This window comes from Amblyomma maculatum, chromosome 8, assembly GCF_055883805.1.
Source record: "Amblyomma maculatum isolate TAMU_Amacu chromosome 8, ASM5588380v1, whole genome shotgun sequence".
Classification (NCBI taxonomy): domain Eukaryota; kingdom Metazoa; phylum Arthropoda; class Arachnida; order Ixodida; family Ixodidae; genus Amblyomma; species Amblyomma maculatum.
In genome coordinates, this window is record NC_139351.1 from 70,651,541 (window position 1) to 70,669,152 (window position 17,612).

At 49.2% G+C, this 17,612-nt stretch overlaps 1 protein-coding gene across 1 annotated transcript in view; it reads right to left on the minus strand.

Moving 5' to 3' along the window:
• Positions 1-15,288: 15,288 nt before the first annotated feature.
• The window catches only part of LOC146181429 (WD repeat-containing protein 36), a 38,964-nt gene continuing 36,640 nt past the window's right edge, over positions 15,289-17,612 (minus strand). The window contains exons 19-20 of the mRNA XM_084576464.1: positions 17,396-17,583; positions 15,289-15,545 (exon numbers count right to left, since the gene is read on the minus strand). Coding sequence (XP_084432590.1) covers positions 15,396-15,545; positions 17,396-17,583 — 338 coding nt within the window. The 3' untranslated portion in view covers positions 15,289-15,395. The remainder of the gene's footprint in view (positions 15,546-17,395; positions 17,584-17,612) is intronic.

Sequence of the window (17,612 nt, forward strand, 5' to 3'; positions counted from 1 at the left end):
TGTCGGAAGAAATTGAGGACATCCCATTTGGAATGATCAAGCATGTTAAACTGACTGAGGACAGTCTTGCAAGGACGTGTCATTTAAATTTGGACTGATAAATTAACCCGAGGCAGCAAGCGACGACAGAAAAATGAGGCAGCATCTGGAGAGGGTGGCATAACAGCAGCTGTTACTTTGATGGCTGCGGTTTACGTTCTCTGTGGTGACCGTGCCTGGTCATGTATACGCAAGGACCACAGAAGTCCTTGAAATCCTTAAGTATCCTTGATTTTAGAGAAACTTCTTCAATGGCCATTGAAACTCGTTAAGTTTTCATGCACTCTTTAAAAAGTTAGGAACTAGTGACGACTTCCCAGCTCCAGTTCTGCCTACGATGGCCACCTGAAATTCAAACAATTTCATGCAAAATAAGCAAACTAGTAAACATTGACACCTATACGCCAACATGCTTCCAAGAAACTATTTAACGGAAATTTATGCTAAAAAGTTAGGATCAAGCTTGTTTGTTTCCAAAAAGCATGTCTACTGATGACTAGGAGCACCCCTTAGACAGAACAATAAAGAAATTAGCAAAATCCAGAGAGGCAATGCAGCATTTGGCTGGGCTGAGGTCACAAGTGGCTCAGTTTTCCCTCTCTGCAACGAGCCTATAATCTTTCATATGTTTCCTTATCCCTTTCCCTTTTTTTGTTTGTTTTCTCGTTTCCGTAGTCCACCATCCTCTTATACGAGCGAATTAGTGTGAACAAACTAGTTTTAAAGTGGAACTCCCAAGAGTGCAGCATTATCCTAAGAACCTTTCAAAATACTTGTTTTCCCTGTCATCTCTGTCTTCCGCTGGTACCTCTGAGGGGCGTTCTATTTTAGATGCCAGTGTGGCTGGCCTTAATCATCTTGCCGTATCAAGTGAAAAATCCGAGTTTAAACCATCCTGGCTCTCGGAAAATATTGGTTCTGGAGGAGCGAATGGGAGCAAAACTCGGTGAGCATTTCCCATTAAACATAGTCCACTTTGTGGAAGAAACTGATTTGTGCAGCGACAATGGGCAGATCAATGCTGAAGTCGCCTAGACGCCCTACAAAGTATACATGCAGGGTGTCTAGTGACCTGGGAAAACATGAAATTCTGGGGGAAATGGGAACCAGGAAAAATGGGATATAGGGATACCGTAGTTAGCCTAAGTAGTGGAAAATTAATGGCTGTATTAATGCGACGGTCTGCTGTGCATTGTACCAGAACTGCGAGTGCCCAGCACGTGGTCTAGTCAAGGTGGCGCAGCATTTTTTTTGCTTCAAATGCGGGTAAGGTGTGACATCCTATCCATTTGATGTTCCCTTCTTGCTGACCGGAAAGCATTTCACATACTGGTTTGTTCTGTGTTAGTTCCCGCCTACGTTCCAGAACCAAAAATGCAGGAATTTGTGAACTTCAGTTTCCACCATGCTGCATCGAAATTGTTCTGGAAAGCTTTCTCTTGGGATGTGTCAATCTAGTAGGGTTGAACATGCAGTAACTAAAGCTAATATGGTTTGTAGTTGCTTTACGGTTCGAGCTATGACGCCAATATTAGAAAAAGCTGCTTTTCATGAATATTCTTATGAAAATCGACTTATGTTTATTCCACAGCAATGCTGCTATTGAAAGTGACATGAACCTGAACAGGTCGGAAAGTGCTTGCCACTGATGATGAACCATTGCCTGCGTTAGCCCTCTGCTTGAAAGGCACCACCCTATATGGATCAGGTGCACCATGTAGGGAATTTGCTGAAAGTTTTTTCATTCTGAAGATGTCTACTCCTCTAATGAAAGCCTACGTAATTCCATCAGAATGAAAATCTGAAGATGTATACTCCTCTAATGAAAGCCCAAGTAATGCTATCTGACATGACCACTCCTATGAACCAATAAAGTACCTAGCACAGAAATTTGTAAGCTTAACTTTAGCAGACTCCAAAACCTAGTGCCCAAATCAGTCTGGCTCTCTTAGAATGCTGAGAAGAAAAAAAAAAGTACTGCACTAATGCGACACCGTCCTATCAAGAACACTGTATTTGATGCCATTCCATAGTTTGGCACCATTCCTCACCTCTTTTTTGAGGTGTCGCAAGAAAACATGGAAGGAGTGTTGTCAACATAAACCGTTGTTTTTTGTCTGCATATATGCATAATTGATCCCATTTGACCAGTGAGGAGACACCTAGCTTCAGCAGCCGCTAAAGAAAAATACACTCTTCTGTGCCTGAACACTGACAGCAAGAGCACCTCTTACCTGAAGAACGTATTGGGCAGAATGTTTCACGACAATATTCAGCAACTCCCTTGTCGTGTAAACATCAAATTACGCTGTCAGCTTTTTTCCGTGAATACATTTACGTCCTATACAAATTCCACACCTACATTATTTCCCTCACCTTATTATATGATGCATGATAGGCATTAGGATACAAGGAGAATATTTGTATGCTATGGCTGTTTCTGCTGATCACTGCATTTCACGGAAATTCATTTGTCTGCTAATTTCAACTATCACGACCATTCAGGAGTGCACCATTAATACAGGCATTTTGGTTCTTGAGCAAAACTCCATAAACGAGTTGTTCATAAAAAACATTCACAAAAAAAAAAAAACTGATTCAGGTCTGCTTCTGTGCATTGCAATGACCACTGAGGCTGAAGTAAAACGTAACTTTGGGAGCTACGAGCATGTAACTCTGATTATGTTAGAAATAGTGTACTGCAGCTTGAAACACCTGTAAAAATCAATCGCCATAGCTTGATAGCATCTCAAGGCTAAATGGCCTAACTACTACGACTGTTCACAGCCCACGAACCGTTACCATGCATCACCACTCTGTTGGCCAACAGTTGCCGACTGCGGCTTTATGGGCGGCCCAATCTGCAGAGTGTTTTCTCTGGATCCGGTATCAAGAGATAATTAACAGTGTTAGGTGTGCGTAATGGTGATAGACAAGCTGCTGCTCAACTTGGACTTAAAGCGGAGACAAAGATCAATGTTTTTATGGCGATCGAGACAGTGGCAGCATCACTCAGGGCAACTGTGCACTTGGGCACTGTCGACTGCTTCAGACATGCCAGTTCTAAGCAGCCACCGCCAAAGTTTTTTCGGACTCTGCGTCCGACTCTGGAAGCCCCCAACACGATAATGAGGTGCTTCCAATTCCTAGGAACAGCATCATTAGAGAAATGAGGTGACTGGAGACTTGAGCTTGAAGGGCTTTGCGCTGATGTTGATGTAGCCGAGAATACAATGGAGGCTGTAGATGAAAGGTATCTTTCGGATCTTTAACAGTGCACAAGAGCAGTCAGAACATGTGAACGTCGTGGAAGATGCCGAAGATTTTGTTTTCTCCAAGCCAGGTGATGGATGCTGTCTATCTCTTGAGCCAGTTTGCTGAGGGCCCACGAGGGAACCGAGTATGCATTGAAAGCACTCGTAGGTCATGAAATGTCATTTTATGATAAAGGTGTACGTGTGTGTAAAATGGATAAGGCGGTCATGCACTGTGTCAGAAGAAATTCTGAGGACATCCCATGTGGAATGATCAAGCATGTTAAACTGACCTGTACTGACTTGAGGACAGCTGTGCAAGGACGTGTCAACGAATACAGAATACTGCAAAACAAGTTTACAATTCTCTCCAGAACAGCAAAGTGTGTTCTTTTTTTTTTTTCCGATCTCAAAAAAAAATTATACATATAGGCCGCGGTAGCTTTTGGGTGCCACTACGTTACAGTGTTAGACTTCGAAAGAACAAAAAATGCCTTTCTCAATTTTACAAACTTCCCTGGTTTAACAAAATTATTCGTACCTGTTTGTCACTTTGTTAAATCGAGTTTTAACTGTGCAAGAGATTCCCTGCATGAAAACAGCTTACATGATCTTCTATAATATACAGTGAGCCCAAGTTATGCGATAACAAGTGATTTAAATTGATAAATAGTCTAAAGTTTAAAACTAGACACCCTATAGGGACAAAAATTGCTTTCTCAAACGGGAACAGAACTGTTTTTATTGCAACATAGGCCACTACGTTTTTCCGTCTTTTCATTGGTAGGAAAACTTCAACTGAATACAGTAGGCCAAAGATTGTGAAACCACTGGGTTTATACAACTCAAAAAAAAAAAAAAAAAATTCTAGAGGAGAACTGCTTGTGCATCCTTCGGTACAAAATTTTGCAGCGACTGCAACTCACGCTGATGCACACAGAAAAAAATAGTTTCCATGCAAGCAGACGCATCACCAAAAGATGAAAGATTGCTCCTGTGCACGTTTGTGTAAAGCTTTCATGGGGGGCCAGCTTTGCCAGAGCAAGAAAAGGCCTTCATGCCAGCACTGGCACAGAGATCTGACCACGCGCATGTCATGTGTCATTGCGTTGCCTCCATTTGCAAAGAACATTTTCAACTTGCACAGCGTCCCTACATGAAAAAGTTATCGCAGTGCAAAGATGACCAGATATCGGAGCTTTGCAGAGTAGCAGAGTGCCTACAATGGATTTCTGGAAATTCGTGTGTCGTGTGCCTTTTGGAACTATACTGCAGATAACAGCAGTTAAGTGAGGCACAGCTACCCTGGTGGCACGTGCACACACATATACTCACAAAAAAAAAAAAAAAAGGACTAGATTAATGCTATTTTTAAAGAAGAAGATCATAACCTTAGTTTTTCTTGTATAGTGCAGTAATATAAGTTAGTGCATCGCACTGTTTCATTGCTTTCATGTAAAATAATTGTAACAGGGTGACAAACCAATAAAGACAGCACTTGACCGATGGTGATGACACTGTATTAATAATTACAGCAGGCTTAGAGCAAGCACTTTTGCCTGCACCACTATCCATTTCTAACAATTTATTTGGACATGGACAGCACTTTTTAGGGGAACCTCTGTTAAGAACAGTTATTCCAGTCCCTCCAGGTTCAAACTAAAGGGGGGACACGGATATTTCGGACTAAAGAATCGCGAAAAAATCACTTTTTAGAAAATAGGATTTTCGAAATCAGTGGCTATCCACCCACCTATTTGCCAAATTTCTTGCCTCAAAGATCGATATTTTAGTCTAAATAGCAATTTATAGAACCGAAGTCGCTCTAATTTCACCTGAAATTTGTAAAAAAAACGGCAATATTCCATGACGCATAGTGCTCGTTCTATGCGCCATCTTGGTCTGATTTGAGAGAGCCGCCTTTTAGCTTCAATTTCCCGCCTCTCCAGTTCCCTGTTGGCTATTGGGCGCCGAGAAATAAACAAAAAAGAAGAGGTAATATTCCTAGCGCCATTTGCTGTCGGAGCGCACGTGATCGGAGGGCGCCATCCGATTGGTGGAGCTGGAAGCGTCTGCTCGGTGCTCGACGTCCCCGCAACGCAGCAGAGACGCGACGCTTTGTGTTGTGCGACAGTGGTGACAACGATGCCTGGTTCGGCGCGCAAAGTCCGTTCCCGGCATAAATTTGGGAGGCAAAGGAAGAAGTCGCTATGAAGAGAATATGAAGAGACACCCTGCTCCGACTGTGCGTGCCGAAAATGATCTCGCGCCGAGCGATCGAGTCGGCGAGGCTGCAGAAGTAGGCCTAGCGTGCTCATCGGCTCGGGAAGCTGCTGGTGGCAGCACCTGCATTCGCCGCGATACAGTGGTTCTGCAGCCCTCAGATGTCGTCCGAAAGACGATAAAAACGAAAGAACAGCTTCAAGATCTCGCCTCAATTCCGGCAACGAAGCGGAAGACGCGGCGGCATGTCCCCCCAACGAGGCAAGCTTCGGGATAATTCGCTTGGAGTCGCTCAACAGTTCGTTGCAACTAGTGAGCTGTAAAACGGGCGGCGGCGATGTGGAATTCGAAAAAGGTGAGCGAAAATATGGCCTCGCCTTTAAACTTGTGCTTCGGTGTTTGAACTGCGGAGAGACATCGTCTGCACGGAGTTCGCCGCGGGTATGTGCGGAACAAAAAGTTAATCCGTTCGTCGCAAATGTGCTTGCTGCTCGTGCAATGCAGAGCACTGGGAACCAGCAGACAGCTGTGAACGATATATTTTCGACGATGAATATTTCTTGATGCGGTCTCCATACGAAAACCCGGCGAGATTACGTCAAGAATAAACTGACGCCTGCAGCGAATCGTGCAGCCGAACAAGTGGCTCAAGAGTGTGCCCGGTCAGTGCGAGAACTGTACAACGAGCTGGACCTTGGTAACGCTGGAAACATCGCCGTATCGTACGACGGAAAGTGGATGACGCGCAGCCACACATCTCACATAGGCGTGGGGACCGTCATCGAGCTGTTCACTGGTTTTGTGCTCGATTATGTTGTGTTGAGCAACTTCTGTGCCGGCTGCGAATGAGGTCCGAAAGAAGATCAATTTTATCAGTCTTGGAAGGCTGGGCACTTTTGCCAAAAAAACTCGGAAAAAAAGGCTGGAGAGATGGAGGTTGAGGCAGCTGTTATTCTTTTTGAAAGGTCACTAAAGAAGTATGGCCTTCGCTACACCACAATGCTTTCAGACGGTGATAGCCGGGCTTTTCTTGCTGTGCAAGAGGCAGATGTGTATGAATTCATCAAAGTACAAAAGGAAGACTGCGTCAACCATGTACAAAAACTTATGGGAACAGCCCTGCGGACTTTGTTGTCAAAGCGCAAAGGTAATGAAAACCTTGGAGGCAAGGGCAGACTGACACAAAATATAACCTTGTAACAAAATTGAGCTCACATTATGCCTGGGCTTTAAAATCGCACAATGGGGAAGCGGGAGAACATCTTCAGCAATACTGAAGGAACTTTGCCTCAGTGCCAATGCAAAGGTCGCAAAAAGAATGGCAGAGACGGATGGGCGCCGAGAGCAAAAATGTGCTCGAAAACATACCATCGCTGAAAACCTCCAAGGAGTGCTCAAGAAGCGGCACCTGGACACCAGCAGGCAAAAAGATTACATTCCTGGTGGCTACTAGCTCTTTCTTATTGTAAATATCTCTAGTGCACCTGTAAATATCCATTAAACTGTCCCGTTTGTTTTTTGGACTTCTCTCAAAACACAAATTCTTGACTACTGTCAATTTTGCGATCTCAATATCTCTGCAACCAAGTCACATACAGCTGAAAGTATGCTGTGTGAGATGTTGGGAATAGATTTTTGCATTTTGCTTTAAAAAAAAATTATTTCAATTTAGTGATAATTGGTACAACAATTTTCGATAGTGAAGTTCATAAGCCTGTAAAATGACTATTAATTAACATATCAAAAAAACTGTTTCCAACGTTTCATTCTTTACTCTTCTGGCTATCTAACTATGCTTTAAATTTCGTTTTTTAACAATCTATTATTTCAGAATTTAGGCCTCAAACAATGGAGGTAAATTATCTTGCAAACTAATTGGGCTACAGATATTTGAAATCAGCATGAAGAATTAAGCAAGGCTGTGAATTTTTATTTGAATTTGCAAAAAAATTAAAAAAAAAATAGCTCTAAAACCTATGTCCCCCCTAAACAGAAGTTAGTGTTGTCAGTAAAGCATGGAAAAGTCAGGGAACTTGAAAAGAATAGCTTGCTGACACCCTGCTATCTCCAGGTCCGTGACAGTCTGAAGCAGCTATGCTATTGGAAATTTCATGCAAGCTGGCACAGAATTGCCCAGACTGCCTGCATATAACCAGGACGTGGCAGAAAGTCCCCAGCGCCGTCTGGAAGGCGGCAGTGAGGCTACAGCTTGAGAACTGTGGGCGATTCCTCTGCCCGAGGGATGCGCACGACAAACACACAGTGGGCCGTATAACAAACATATTTAATCTCACAGGGATCTTGTCGTCCGGGTGGCTGCGGGTCGTTTCCGTGGAGAGCCGGGAGGGAAGCGGGAGCGACGAGCCAGGGACCAGGAAGCGCCAGGGACCAAGAAGAGAGCGCGACGGCGGCGCGTGCCTTCTTTTATAGCCCCCTCGCGCGGGACCGGTTATCCCCGCGCGAGTGGGGAGAGGGAAACAGGCACGCGCGCAGGGAGCATTGGGAAGTGGCGCGGCCTTCGAATGCGCGGCGCGCCACGAGCCCTACATCTTCCCCCCCCTCAGCGTCCGACCCGGGCTCCGCCAACAGCCGGGCCATGTCCATGTCCGAGCCCGGGTCAGCGTAAAATATGAAGGCTTGTCGCCTGGCTCTGGCGGGATGCCATCTTAGCTGGTCCGTGGGACGGGAGAAGCAGCAGGCATGGCGGGGCTGTTCCGGCTGGTCCCTCTCCAGCAGCGGCCACATCCTCGGGGTCACAGCGCAGCTGGGCTTGGCCCTGGATACGCCTGGCAGCGGCCCTGAGCTGCTGCTCTGCATCGTGGACCCCTTGCCACGTGGCGCCGTGCTGGATGTACATTGCAGCAGGCGTTTTCGCCCCGGGCACACCTGGCTTCCTGAGGCCCGTACTCCAGGCCTGGGCAGCGGGCTCCACTCCAGACGCGTTGAAGACGGCCAGCATGGCCGCGCTGGTCACAATAATGGGCCACAAACTAGGGGGTACCCCCTGTTTAAGTGGCCCTTCCTTGAACCAAGCGCTCGGTCCGGTTTCCCGCCCCAGCGACGGTGGTTCATCTGGCTGCTGCAAAATCTTATCAGAATGCATTCTGAAAGAAGCAAAGACGTTAGACAAAGTAGTGCACTACCTTGGCCTTAGGTTATAGCGTCGGTTGCGAACCGGGTTGCTACCTGCATCGTTTTGAGCTTCCCCCGCTTCGCAGTTATCGTCCTTGCGAAGGTGGTAAGCTTTCAAGTCTGCGACGTGCACCGGACCAGCGGTTTCACCGCTCGCCAACAACCGCAGCTGGTAGGTGAGTGGCGTTGTCCGTGCCGTAACTTCGAACGGTCCAACCCACTTGTGCGCTAGCGACGCGGCGAAACCACGCGCTGCGTCACTAAGCGGGTGCGTTCTTTTCAGTACCAAGTCGCCCGTGTTGAAAACGACGTGACGACGACCTTTGTTGTACTGATCCGCTTGCTCCATGCGCGCGACATCGAGGTTTTCACGAGCCGCGCGCTGCGCTGCCTCAAGGCGCTCGCGGAGCTTTGCCGCGTACTGTGTAAGCGGAGGGGGCGCGGGCCCCGCCGCGTCAAGTAGGGCGTTCTCTAGCGGAAAAGCGATCTCTTTCCCAAAATTCAAGTAAGCAGGTGTCATACCCACCGACCTGTTCACGGTTGTTCTAGTGGCGAAAGCCAGTTCGGACAACCGTGCGTCCCAATCTCTGTGCTGCTCGGTCGTCGCAATCAGCATACTCTTAACATTCCGATTCACTCTCTCGGTTATGTTGCTCTGAGCGTGGTAGGGACTCGTTTTCCTGTGGCGGATTTGAAGCGCCCGACAGGAATCAACAAAGACTTTGCTTGTGAAATACGAAGCATTGTCTGTAATGAGGTCGGAGGGGAAACCGAAACGAGTGAATGTCTCCAACAGTTTCTCCCAAATCCGTTCTGACACAAGCTTCCTAAGGGGGAAAACCTCAACCCACTTGGAATAGTGGTCCGTTATTACCAGGATATATTGGTGTCCGCGCGCGGAGCGAGGGAGGGGTCCCATGATATCGCACGCGACCACTTGCCACGGATAGTTGCTAACTACCGGCTTCATCATGCCAGCGGGTTTCCCCGCCCGAGGCTTGGCTACCTGGCAAACAGGACATGTACGGGCGTAACCCAGCACATCCTTTCTCATACCTGGCCAGGTCGCGACACGGCATAACTTGTCGTAAGTCTTACTGCCGCTGCCATGGCCTGCCAGCGCTGAGTCATGGAAGTACTGGAGGAATCGTTTCCGCAACTTCCTCGGGACCACGACTCGGAAGGGGGATGCAATCGCCTCTTCCTCGTCAAGTTGGGGGATGTAGCGGAGCAGTAAGCCATCATCGCCCAGCAGATACGCGTCGTACTTGCCCTCAGCGTTCCCGGTGCAAGCTGCACTACTCGCAAGCTCTGTCAGCACCCGCTGGCATAGACCGTCTGCTTTCTGGGCCTCAATTAGCTCTTCCCTACTGACCGCTACTCCCCATGACAGATTTCTCTCTGCCTTGCTTCTTGGCAGGCGAGTAGTCGCCGCCACCAGCTGCTGCGCCTTCTCTCTCTCGCAGCACCGCGCGGCAACTCTGTCCGCCTCATTTCTCTCTTTAACAACGCAGGGCGCGACACTCGCGTCCGCCCTCTCCTCCTCTCCACTAGCGGCGACGCCGCTTTCAGCAATGCTGGTCTGCGCCTCTTCTGCGCTTCTGCCAGCCTTCAACGGTGCGCGCGATAACGCATCGGCCACCTTATTCATGCTGCCCCGGCGGTACTCAATGGCGTACGCGTAACGTTGCAACGTCAGCGCCCATCTCGCGAGTCTGCCTGCGGGGTTTTTCAGCCTCTTTAACCACGAAAGTGCCTGGTGATCTGTCTGCACGGTGAAAACCGCTCCGTCTAGGTACATGTCGAACTTTGACAATGCGAACATTATCGCCAGGCATTCCTTTTCGGTCACGGAGTAATTCCGCTCCGCTGATGTGAGCGTGCGGCTAGCGAACGCGACAGGGCGCAGCTTGCCCTCGTGTTCCTGCAACAAAACCGCTCCTACACCGGCATCACTAGCATCTGTCTGCAAGACAAACGGCTTGTTCAGGTCGGGGAGGCGCAAACTAGCGGTGTTCGCTATCGCGCGAGCCAAGGCAACAAAAGCGTCGTTCTGTTCCTTGCCCCAGGCCCACTTCGAGCCTTTTCGCAACAGCTGGTTCAACGGCCTAGCGAGCTCTGAACAACTAGGGATGAATTGTCTGTAGAAGGCAACCATTCCCAAAAACCTCTGCAAGCTTTTCACGTCCGTCGGGCAGGGGTAGTTCAGAATTGCCTGCAGTTTGTCATCGTTCGGTCTCAAAGTGCCATCATCAACCACAAATCCCAAGAGGTTCACTCTCTTCGATGCCAACTGCACTTTCTTTGGGTTGATCGTTATACCCGCACGTCTCATTCTTTCAAGAACGGAATTCAAGTGAATGAGATGCTCTTCGAACGACTGTGAGAATATCACGACGTCGTCGAGGTACGCCATCGCGTAGTTGAACCTTGCATCGCCCAGCACGATGTCCATCAATCGCATGAACGTGCTCGGTGCATTAGACAAGCCAAACGGGAGTCGAGTAAATTCGAAGAGCCCGCGGTGACAGGTGAATGCGGTTTTCTGAATGTCACCTTCCGCCACCTCAATCTGCAGGTACCCTCTGCTTGCATCCAGGACTGTGAAGAACCTTGCGTTCCCTAACGCGTACATCACAGCCTCGATCGACTGGAAAGGGTACGCAACCGTAGGCGTCAGTGAGTTGAGTTTTCGATAATCAACACACAGCCTGACCGAACCATCTTTCTTTGGCGCTAGAACCACTGGGGACGCCCAGGGACTTTGTGAGGGTCTCACCGCGCCGGTATCAATCATCTCATCAAGGGCGCTGTCGAGAAGCTGTCTCTTATGCGCGCTTAACGGCCGCGGGTTACATCTGAAAGGGCGCGCATCACCCGTTTCGATCTCGTGCTGAAGCAAGTCGGTTCTGCCTGGTTTCTCTGTGAAGCAATCCGAAAACGGGAGTAAAGTTTCCACGAGCCTTCGGCGCTGACTACCGGTTCCCGAGAAGGACGCGATAATTGCTTCTAATGGGCTACCATTTATTGTCGCGGGGGAGCCCTCTGCCACAAAAGCGTGAACGCTCGCTCGCTCAGCGACGCATTCCTGTTTGGGCGCGCTAACAAAGGGAATGAGAGGGGTGAAGGGGCTGTATCGATAGCCGTTCTCTCCCATGTCAAGCACAATGCCTTCGCTCGAAAGAAAATCTCTTCCCAGAATAACTGGTATGGCTAAGCCGGGCAGATAGACGAAGCGATGCCTCCGCTTCCTGCCGTCAAAACGCAGGACCAGACGCACCGCTCCTTCTGCTTTTGTTGTCCCTGCTGCTAAGCTCAAAGGGGTTTCTGCTGGCCTGACACGGATGTTACATCTACGGCAGGCCTCGAAAACATCATCACCGACCAATGACAGAGTTGAGCCCGTGTCAACGAGTGCCGAGTAGCTTTGACCAACTAACCGCACTAGCATAAAAGGGCTCGAGCGCGACAACATTCCTTGCGCTCTACAGGCGAGGGGGACAAAAGCCTCAGCGCCCGGTGACGCGGCGTGGGAGTACATTTCCCATTTTCCGCCGTGGCTACCACGAAATTCTCCCGCCGACGGCGACAGGCTGGTGTTACCAATTATGGCCGCCGGCGGTCCGCGTTTCCCTGCATACGCCTTGCTTGACACTCTCGTGCCACGTGGCCCGGCTGGTTGCAATTCCAGCAAAGCCGGTCGTTCACCTGCCGCGCGGACGGGGGATGCCGCGTTCCACGAAGCTGTTGGGGACGTCTTTCCCCTCTCTCCGCGCCTGTGCGTACGTCGCTGGCGAGCCCAGCTCGACGCCGCTGCTCGAACGCGTACGGGTCAAGAGCGCGAGGAATATCGGAGCCTTCCGCTGGCCTTTCCTGCCCTACCGTCATTACGTCTGCGCCCCTGGCGCGCGGCGCGGAGTCATGGCCTCCGGCCCAGGCGCATTGCGGCTCTAGCGATTCGGCTGGCCTGGGGGGTGGCTGGTAGCGCAATTCAGCGAGTAAATCCGCCTGTACTACCTTCGCTTCCTGTGCTAGGGCCTCGAGGTTTGCAAAACCACGTCCCCGCAAATACGGCTTGAAGCGCGGATGGCATTGCCTCATCACGCGCGCGACCTGTTCAAGATCGGTTGCCGTGGGATCTGCCCTCTTGTAGAGCTCCTGCATTGCGCGTACATACTCGAGGAGGCTCTCCTCTGGGTGCTGTGTGCGCAACGCTAGCTCCTCAAGCATCCGGCGTTCGTAATCGGGCGGCAAGAACTCGGCGCGGAAGCGATCTGTGAAGTCTGCCATCGACTGGAAGGCCGGCTGGCAGCGTCTCCACCGCGCCGCGCTCTCAACAAGTGCCACGGGGATTACCTGCGCTAGCACCACGTCGTCTGGGGAACCCAGTGCCGTCTGATAATCCTCGAGTTCTTGCAGGAACTCGTGGACTGACTTTACGTCCGTATAACCGGAGAAGGAGGGAACCTCTACATTTATCCGCGGACGCGAGACTGCCGCCGCAGCTGTGGCTTGGTTGGCGCTAGCCACCGAACCGAGCTGAAGGGCGAACACCGACAACACCTCGTTCATCTGCCTCATCAAGGCGGCCGCATCGGTAACCTGCACAGACTCTACCGCGTCCTTTACCTCACTTCCGGACGCACTGGCGTCCGAAGCGGCGGCCCTATCTGGCACGTCTTTTCTCGGAGGCATTTCACTCAACAACTAAGGCCGGTCGGGAGCCTAAACGCGCACGACTACCACCTAGCCCGCATCAAGAGGCTAGTCACAAAGGCTAAACACTTCATAAAACTAACATATGCAAAAAAAAAATTAAAACACAAACCGGCCGACACTAAAAAACACGCACATAACCCAAAACAAAATTAAAACACTGTACAAGCACCACTATACTACACTCCGCCTCATATGCACACACGCTAGCCCTAAACTCAAAATGGCGTCGTACCTAACACACAAAGGACCGGCCCGTCGTGTTGCCGTGCGCTGCCACGTTGGCAGAAAAATCGTCCACATGGGTGCTAATTCAGCCCCAGTTGGGTGCCAGTTGTGGGCGATTCCTCTGCCCGAGGGATGCGCACGACAAACACACAGTGGGCCGTATAACAAACATATTTAATCTCACAGGGATCTTGTCGTCCGGGTGGCTGCGGGTCGTTTCCGTGGAGAGCCGGGAGGGAAGCGGGAGCGACGAGCCAGGGACCAGGAAGCGCCAGGGACCAAGAAGAGAGCGCGACGGCGGCGCGTGCCTTCTTTTATAGCCCCCTCGCGCGGGACCGGTTATCCCCGCGCGAGTGGGGAGAGGGAAACAGGCACGCGCGCAGGGAGCATTGGGAAGTGGCGCGGCCTTCGAATGCGCGGCGCGCCACGAGCCCTACAGAACTTAACAACCAACAAAAAAAAATGGCCGATTTGAATAGTTAATCAAATACGAAGTAGGTGCGTAGAACCACTTATCACTGTTATACCTTTCATGCATTACCACACAAATTTTCGATTTACACTCTCTCTCCAATATCTTCCCTCAGCTCACGCAAGAGGCGGCCAGCAGTCGCAAAAACAAACGCCGACGGTGGCGCTTCCAAAACAAACAACACACAAAACCTAAGGCCCAAACATTCCGATCGCTGCCCTTGGTCGGTTGCGCGTGGGCGGAGGTTTCAAAGGGACGTACGTCCAGGCATCTTCCCGAGAAGACACCGACAGCAGCTCCCTCTGCCGCGCATTCTCCCCAGCCCGTGTCTTGCCGCGATGTATGGCCTCCGCGCCCTTTTCCCTCAAAAACGAGAGACAATAGTTAGCGCCGAGCCCACAACCACTGCGCTTACGCTCTGCTTTTTAACTGCTCTGGCTTGCTTCCTTTGCGGCACGGTCGAAGAGCGACTTTTCCAAGAATCCGAACAGACGGCATCGCCCGTTTCTATGTGTTCCTATATCACTTCCGAAGTGCGGCCGCCTGCGTGACTGTCATAAACAAACTTGGCCGCCCCTTCCGAATCCCCCCCGCGACAGTGGACCCGCGGCTTTGGACAGACATCGGCGAAACCCGTGATTGCGGCTAGTAGTGCTACGCACTAAAAGAAAAGCTCAAACTTCTCCGAGAGCCTGCTGCTAGTTTCTTTGAGGATACTGAAAATAAGGATGCCATAACTCTCCTTGTCAAGGCTAGAATATCTGCAGAGAGGCCAGAAAAAAGGGGGCAGACATGAATGCTATGGAGTGAGAAATTGTACCAAAGTCAATGATTCCTATCTGTGAGATCAAAAAAAGAAAGAAAGATTGCCTGTCTTCCTTCATTACTGCTACGTTGTACCTTGAATTTCAGCCAAATATTCTGAACGATCTCTCTATGTACTTCGCATTATCACTTCTTATGCTCAAATGTATCCAATATCCATATCAAGCTCTAGAATGTCACAGGATGCACGCATAAACCAGAGACAAATGAAACTTTAGGTGCTGGTCCATCTGCATAACCAGTTCAAGAAAACTAAAGCCACTGTAAGCATTCACTGCCACTCAAGCAACTGCTGACTGATAGCACCACAGTTTCCAGCTCTACATTGCCTCGAGAACTGGCTTGCACCACTTCATCGGTAAAAGAACGTGTTTACCACCAAAAAGCCAAAGTTGGAGACTTTGCAACACAATGATCAACGAGAAGGTCATGGTTCCGTGTTGTATTTACAGTGAGTATGCCGTATATTTACATTAGAAACCTTCATCCCTGACCATTCAGGCCAGTCAAAGGACAGCACTTCTCAGGTAGTTGACGATGCAGATCGACTGGTTGAAAGATAATTCAAGGTCCTTCCAAGAATTCTGTTGCTCTTCCGCAATGGACACCAACTCTTCTTGGAATGCCTCTTCTGCAGCCATTGTGTCGGCGTGGACCTGTCAGGATGAAACACATAGGGCAATGACTACTCCAAAATGCTATGTATATTTGATAATTTGGCCCTCGAACAATTCAGATGTCTATGCCATTCCCTCAAAGTCAATGAATGAAGGCTTCAGTATAACACTGCCACACAAAGTGCATTGAAAACTCTAAAAGAGAATGTGCAATTCCAGACTATTCTGAACATTCACAGACACCATATACACAGTCAATCCTAGATATACTGAAATGGATGTGAAGAATCATTGCTTATGCCAAACTCTCGAAATATTTCCTTAAAGACCCCATGCAAAAGTATAGGAGTGGTGGTCGAAATTATCAAACCCCCATTCGGCGGAACATTCGGTATCATATATCGAACTGCGCTCCATGCCACTGCAAGGAGCACTTCTTCTAACGGCGCCCTTGCGATCCCTCTTCGCGCATGAAGCCGGGATAGCTGTGCAGCCTTGGGCACTTGCTGACAGCGCTAACGGCGTAAAACCACTTGACAGCGAGAATGTCAAGTCCAATTTATAATCATGCAGAAGCTTTTCAGGCCAGGTGATGTATCTTATGTGTAACGTGTTAGGCTTCGGAATGGTACACTTCCACAAACTGCTATGGCTGGTGCAACCCCCTGGATCAGCAGACATTTTTGCTTGTCAGTTGGCTGAACAGTACAGTACAGTACAGTAAGATCCAACTGTGACCACAGTTTCTGAAAGGAAGAAAAAAGAGCTACAAAAATGTGCCCTGAACCTTGACAAAGAATTGGAAGAACAGTGTGCACAGCCCTATAACCTAAAGCTATTTTTCTAACAGTAGCTGTTTCATCGTGGAGGGTTGTTTATGCACCATAATTAGCCCGGTGCAGGTGTTCTTGTGGGTAAGGCCCCTTTGGCTGCTTTGCCACTGTTCCCTTGAACCACACCTTGTTAATGCACATGAGGCACCACACTCGTGCTCAGTTCTGAGATAAGGACAACCAAGAGATATATTACAGCACCGAGACGGATAACACTGACTTCAAAAAGTGCTTTGAGGTTACACCATTGTGCAGCGACTTACTCTAAGCTAGGCACTTTTATTTTCCTCAAACGTTTCAGAGCTTTATTGCCGAACAAAAAGTTAAATGTAGTACAGAAAAGGCCCACAAAAGTTAGTTCACTTTTTGCACAGCAGGAACGGGAACACGGAAAAGAGAAGGAAAAGAACAAGTCTTACATTGCGTTATCTCTGTTAGTGCATGCACAACATAAAAAAAAAGTGACTCCATATGGCCCAGTTAAGCACCTTTCATTGTTAAGTGTAATCAGAGGACATTCTCATTTGAAGGCTCAGCCTAGGTTCAAAAGTGTACAAGCTGGGCCAAGTAAGCAACAGAAAAAAAAAATAGGCAGGAGGAAGAGAAAGTTGCTACAGTGCCACTGCCATACTTTCTGCGACCTTGTTTTTTTTGCCTCAATTTAGGAAACAGACACCGCATTCCCACCGCTTGTGCCACCTATTCAAGCCTCTTCACAGTCTTTTGACGATTACGATGCTTGGCAGCTCGGCAAGAAGGCATGGGATCCCTGGCTGTGGTGCCTCCACCTCAATTTGGCAAATAGCGCAAGACGCACGTAAGCTGTGCAATGTCAGTACACACCGAAGTAAGCCCAAATGGCCGACTTATTAACCCCAGAGACCTCCACAACCAGCGCACGTTCCTCTCTTCTTTCCTTCCCTCAATGGTAAGGTTCAGGTGTCCAACCTCACCTATTTTTGAGATAAACTTGGCCAAATTCAGAGGTGCATAGCACATGAGCACTACGTCTCATAGTGGCGTCAGCTGCGAATACCAAAAGTAACATGAGCTTGCCTTCAGGAAGAGGCCCAGGTAGGACTGGATGAGCTCAAAGTCCCGACGTGTTGTCAGGCCACTGCGCATTGCCTTGAGGAAGTTCAGCAGGCTCTCTGAGGAGCCACCAGCATCGGGGGAGAGACCCCGGATCTCAAAGTCAACACTGGACGGCCCCAGCTCCTTCAGCCGCTCAAACACTGGGCCATCTGGGAATTGAAACAACAAAAAAAAGTAA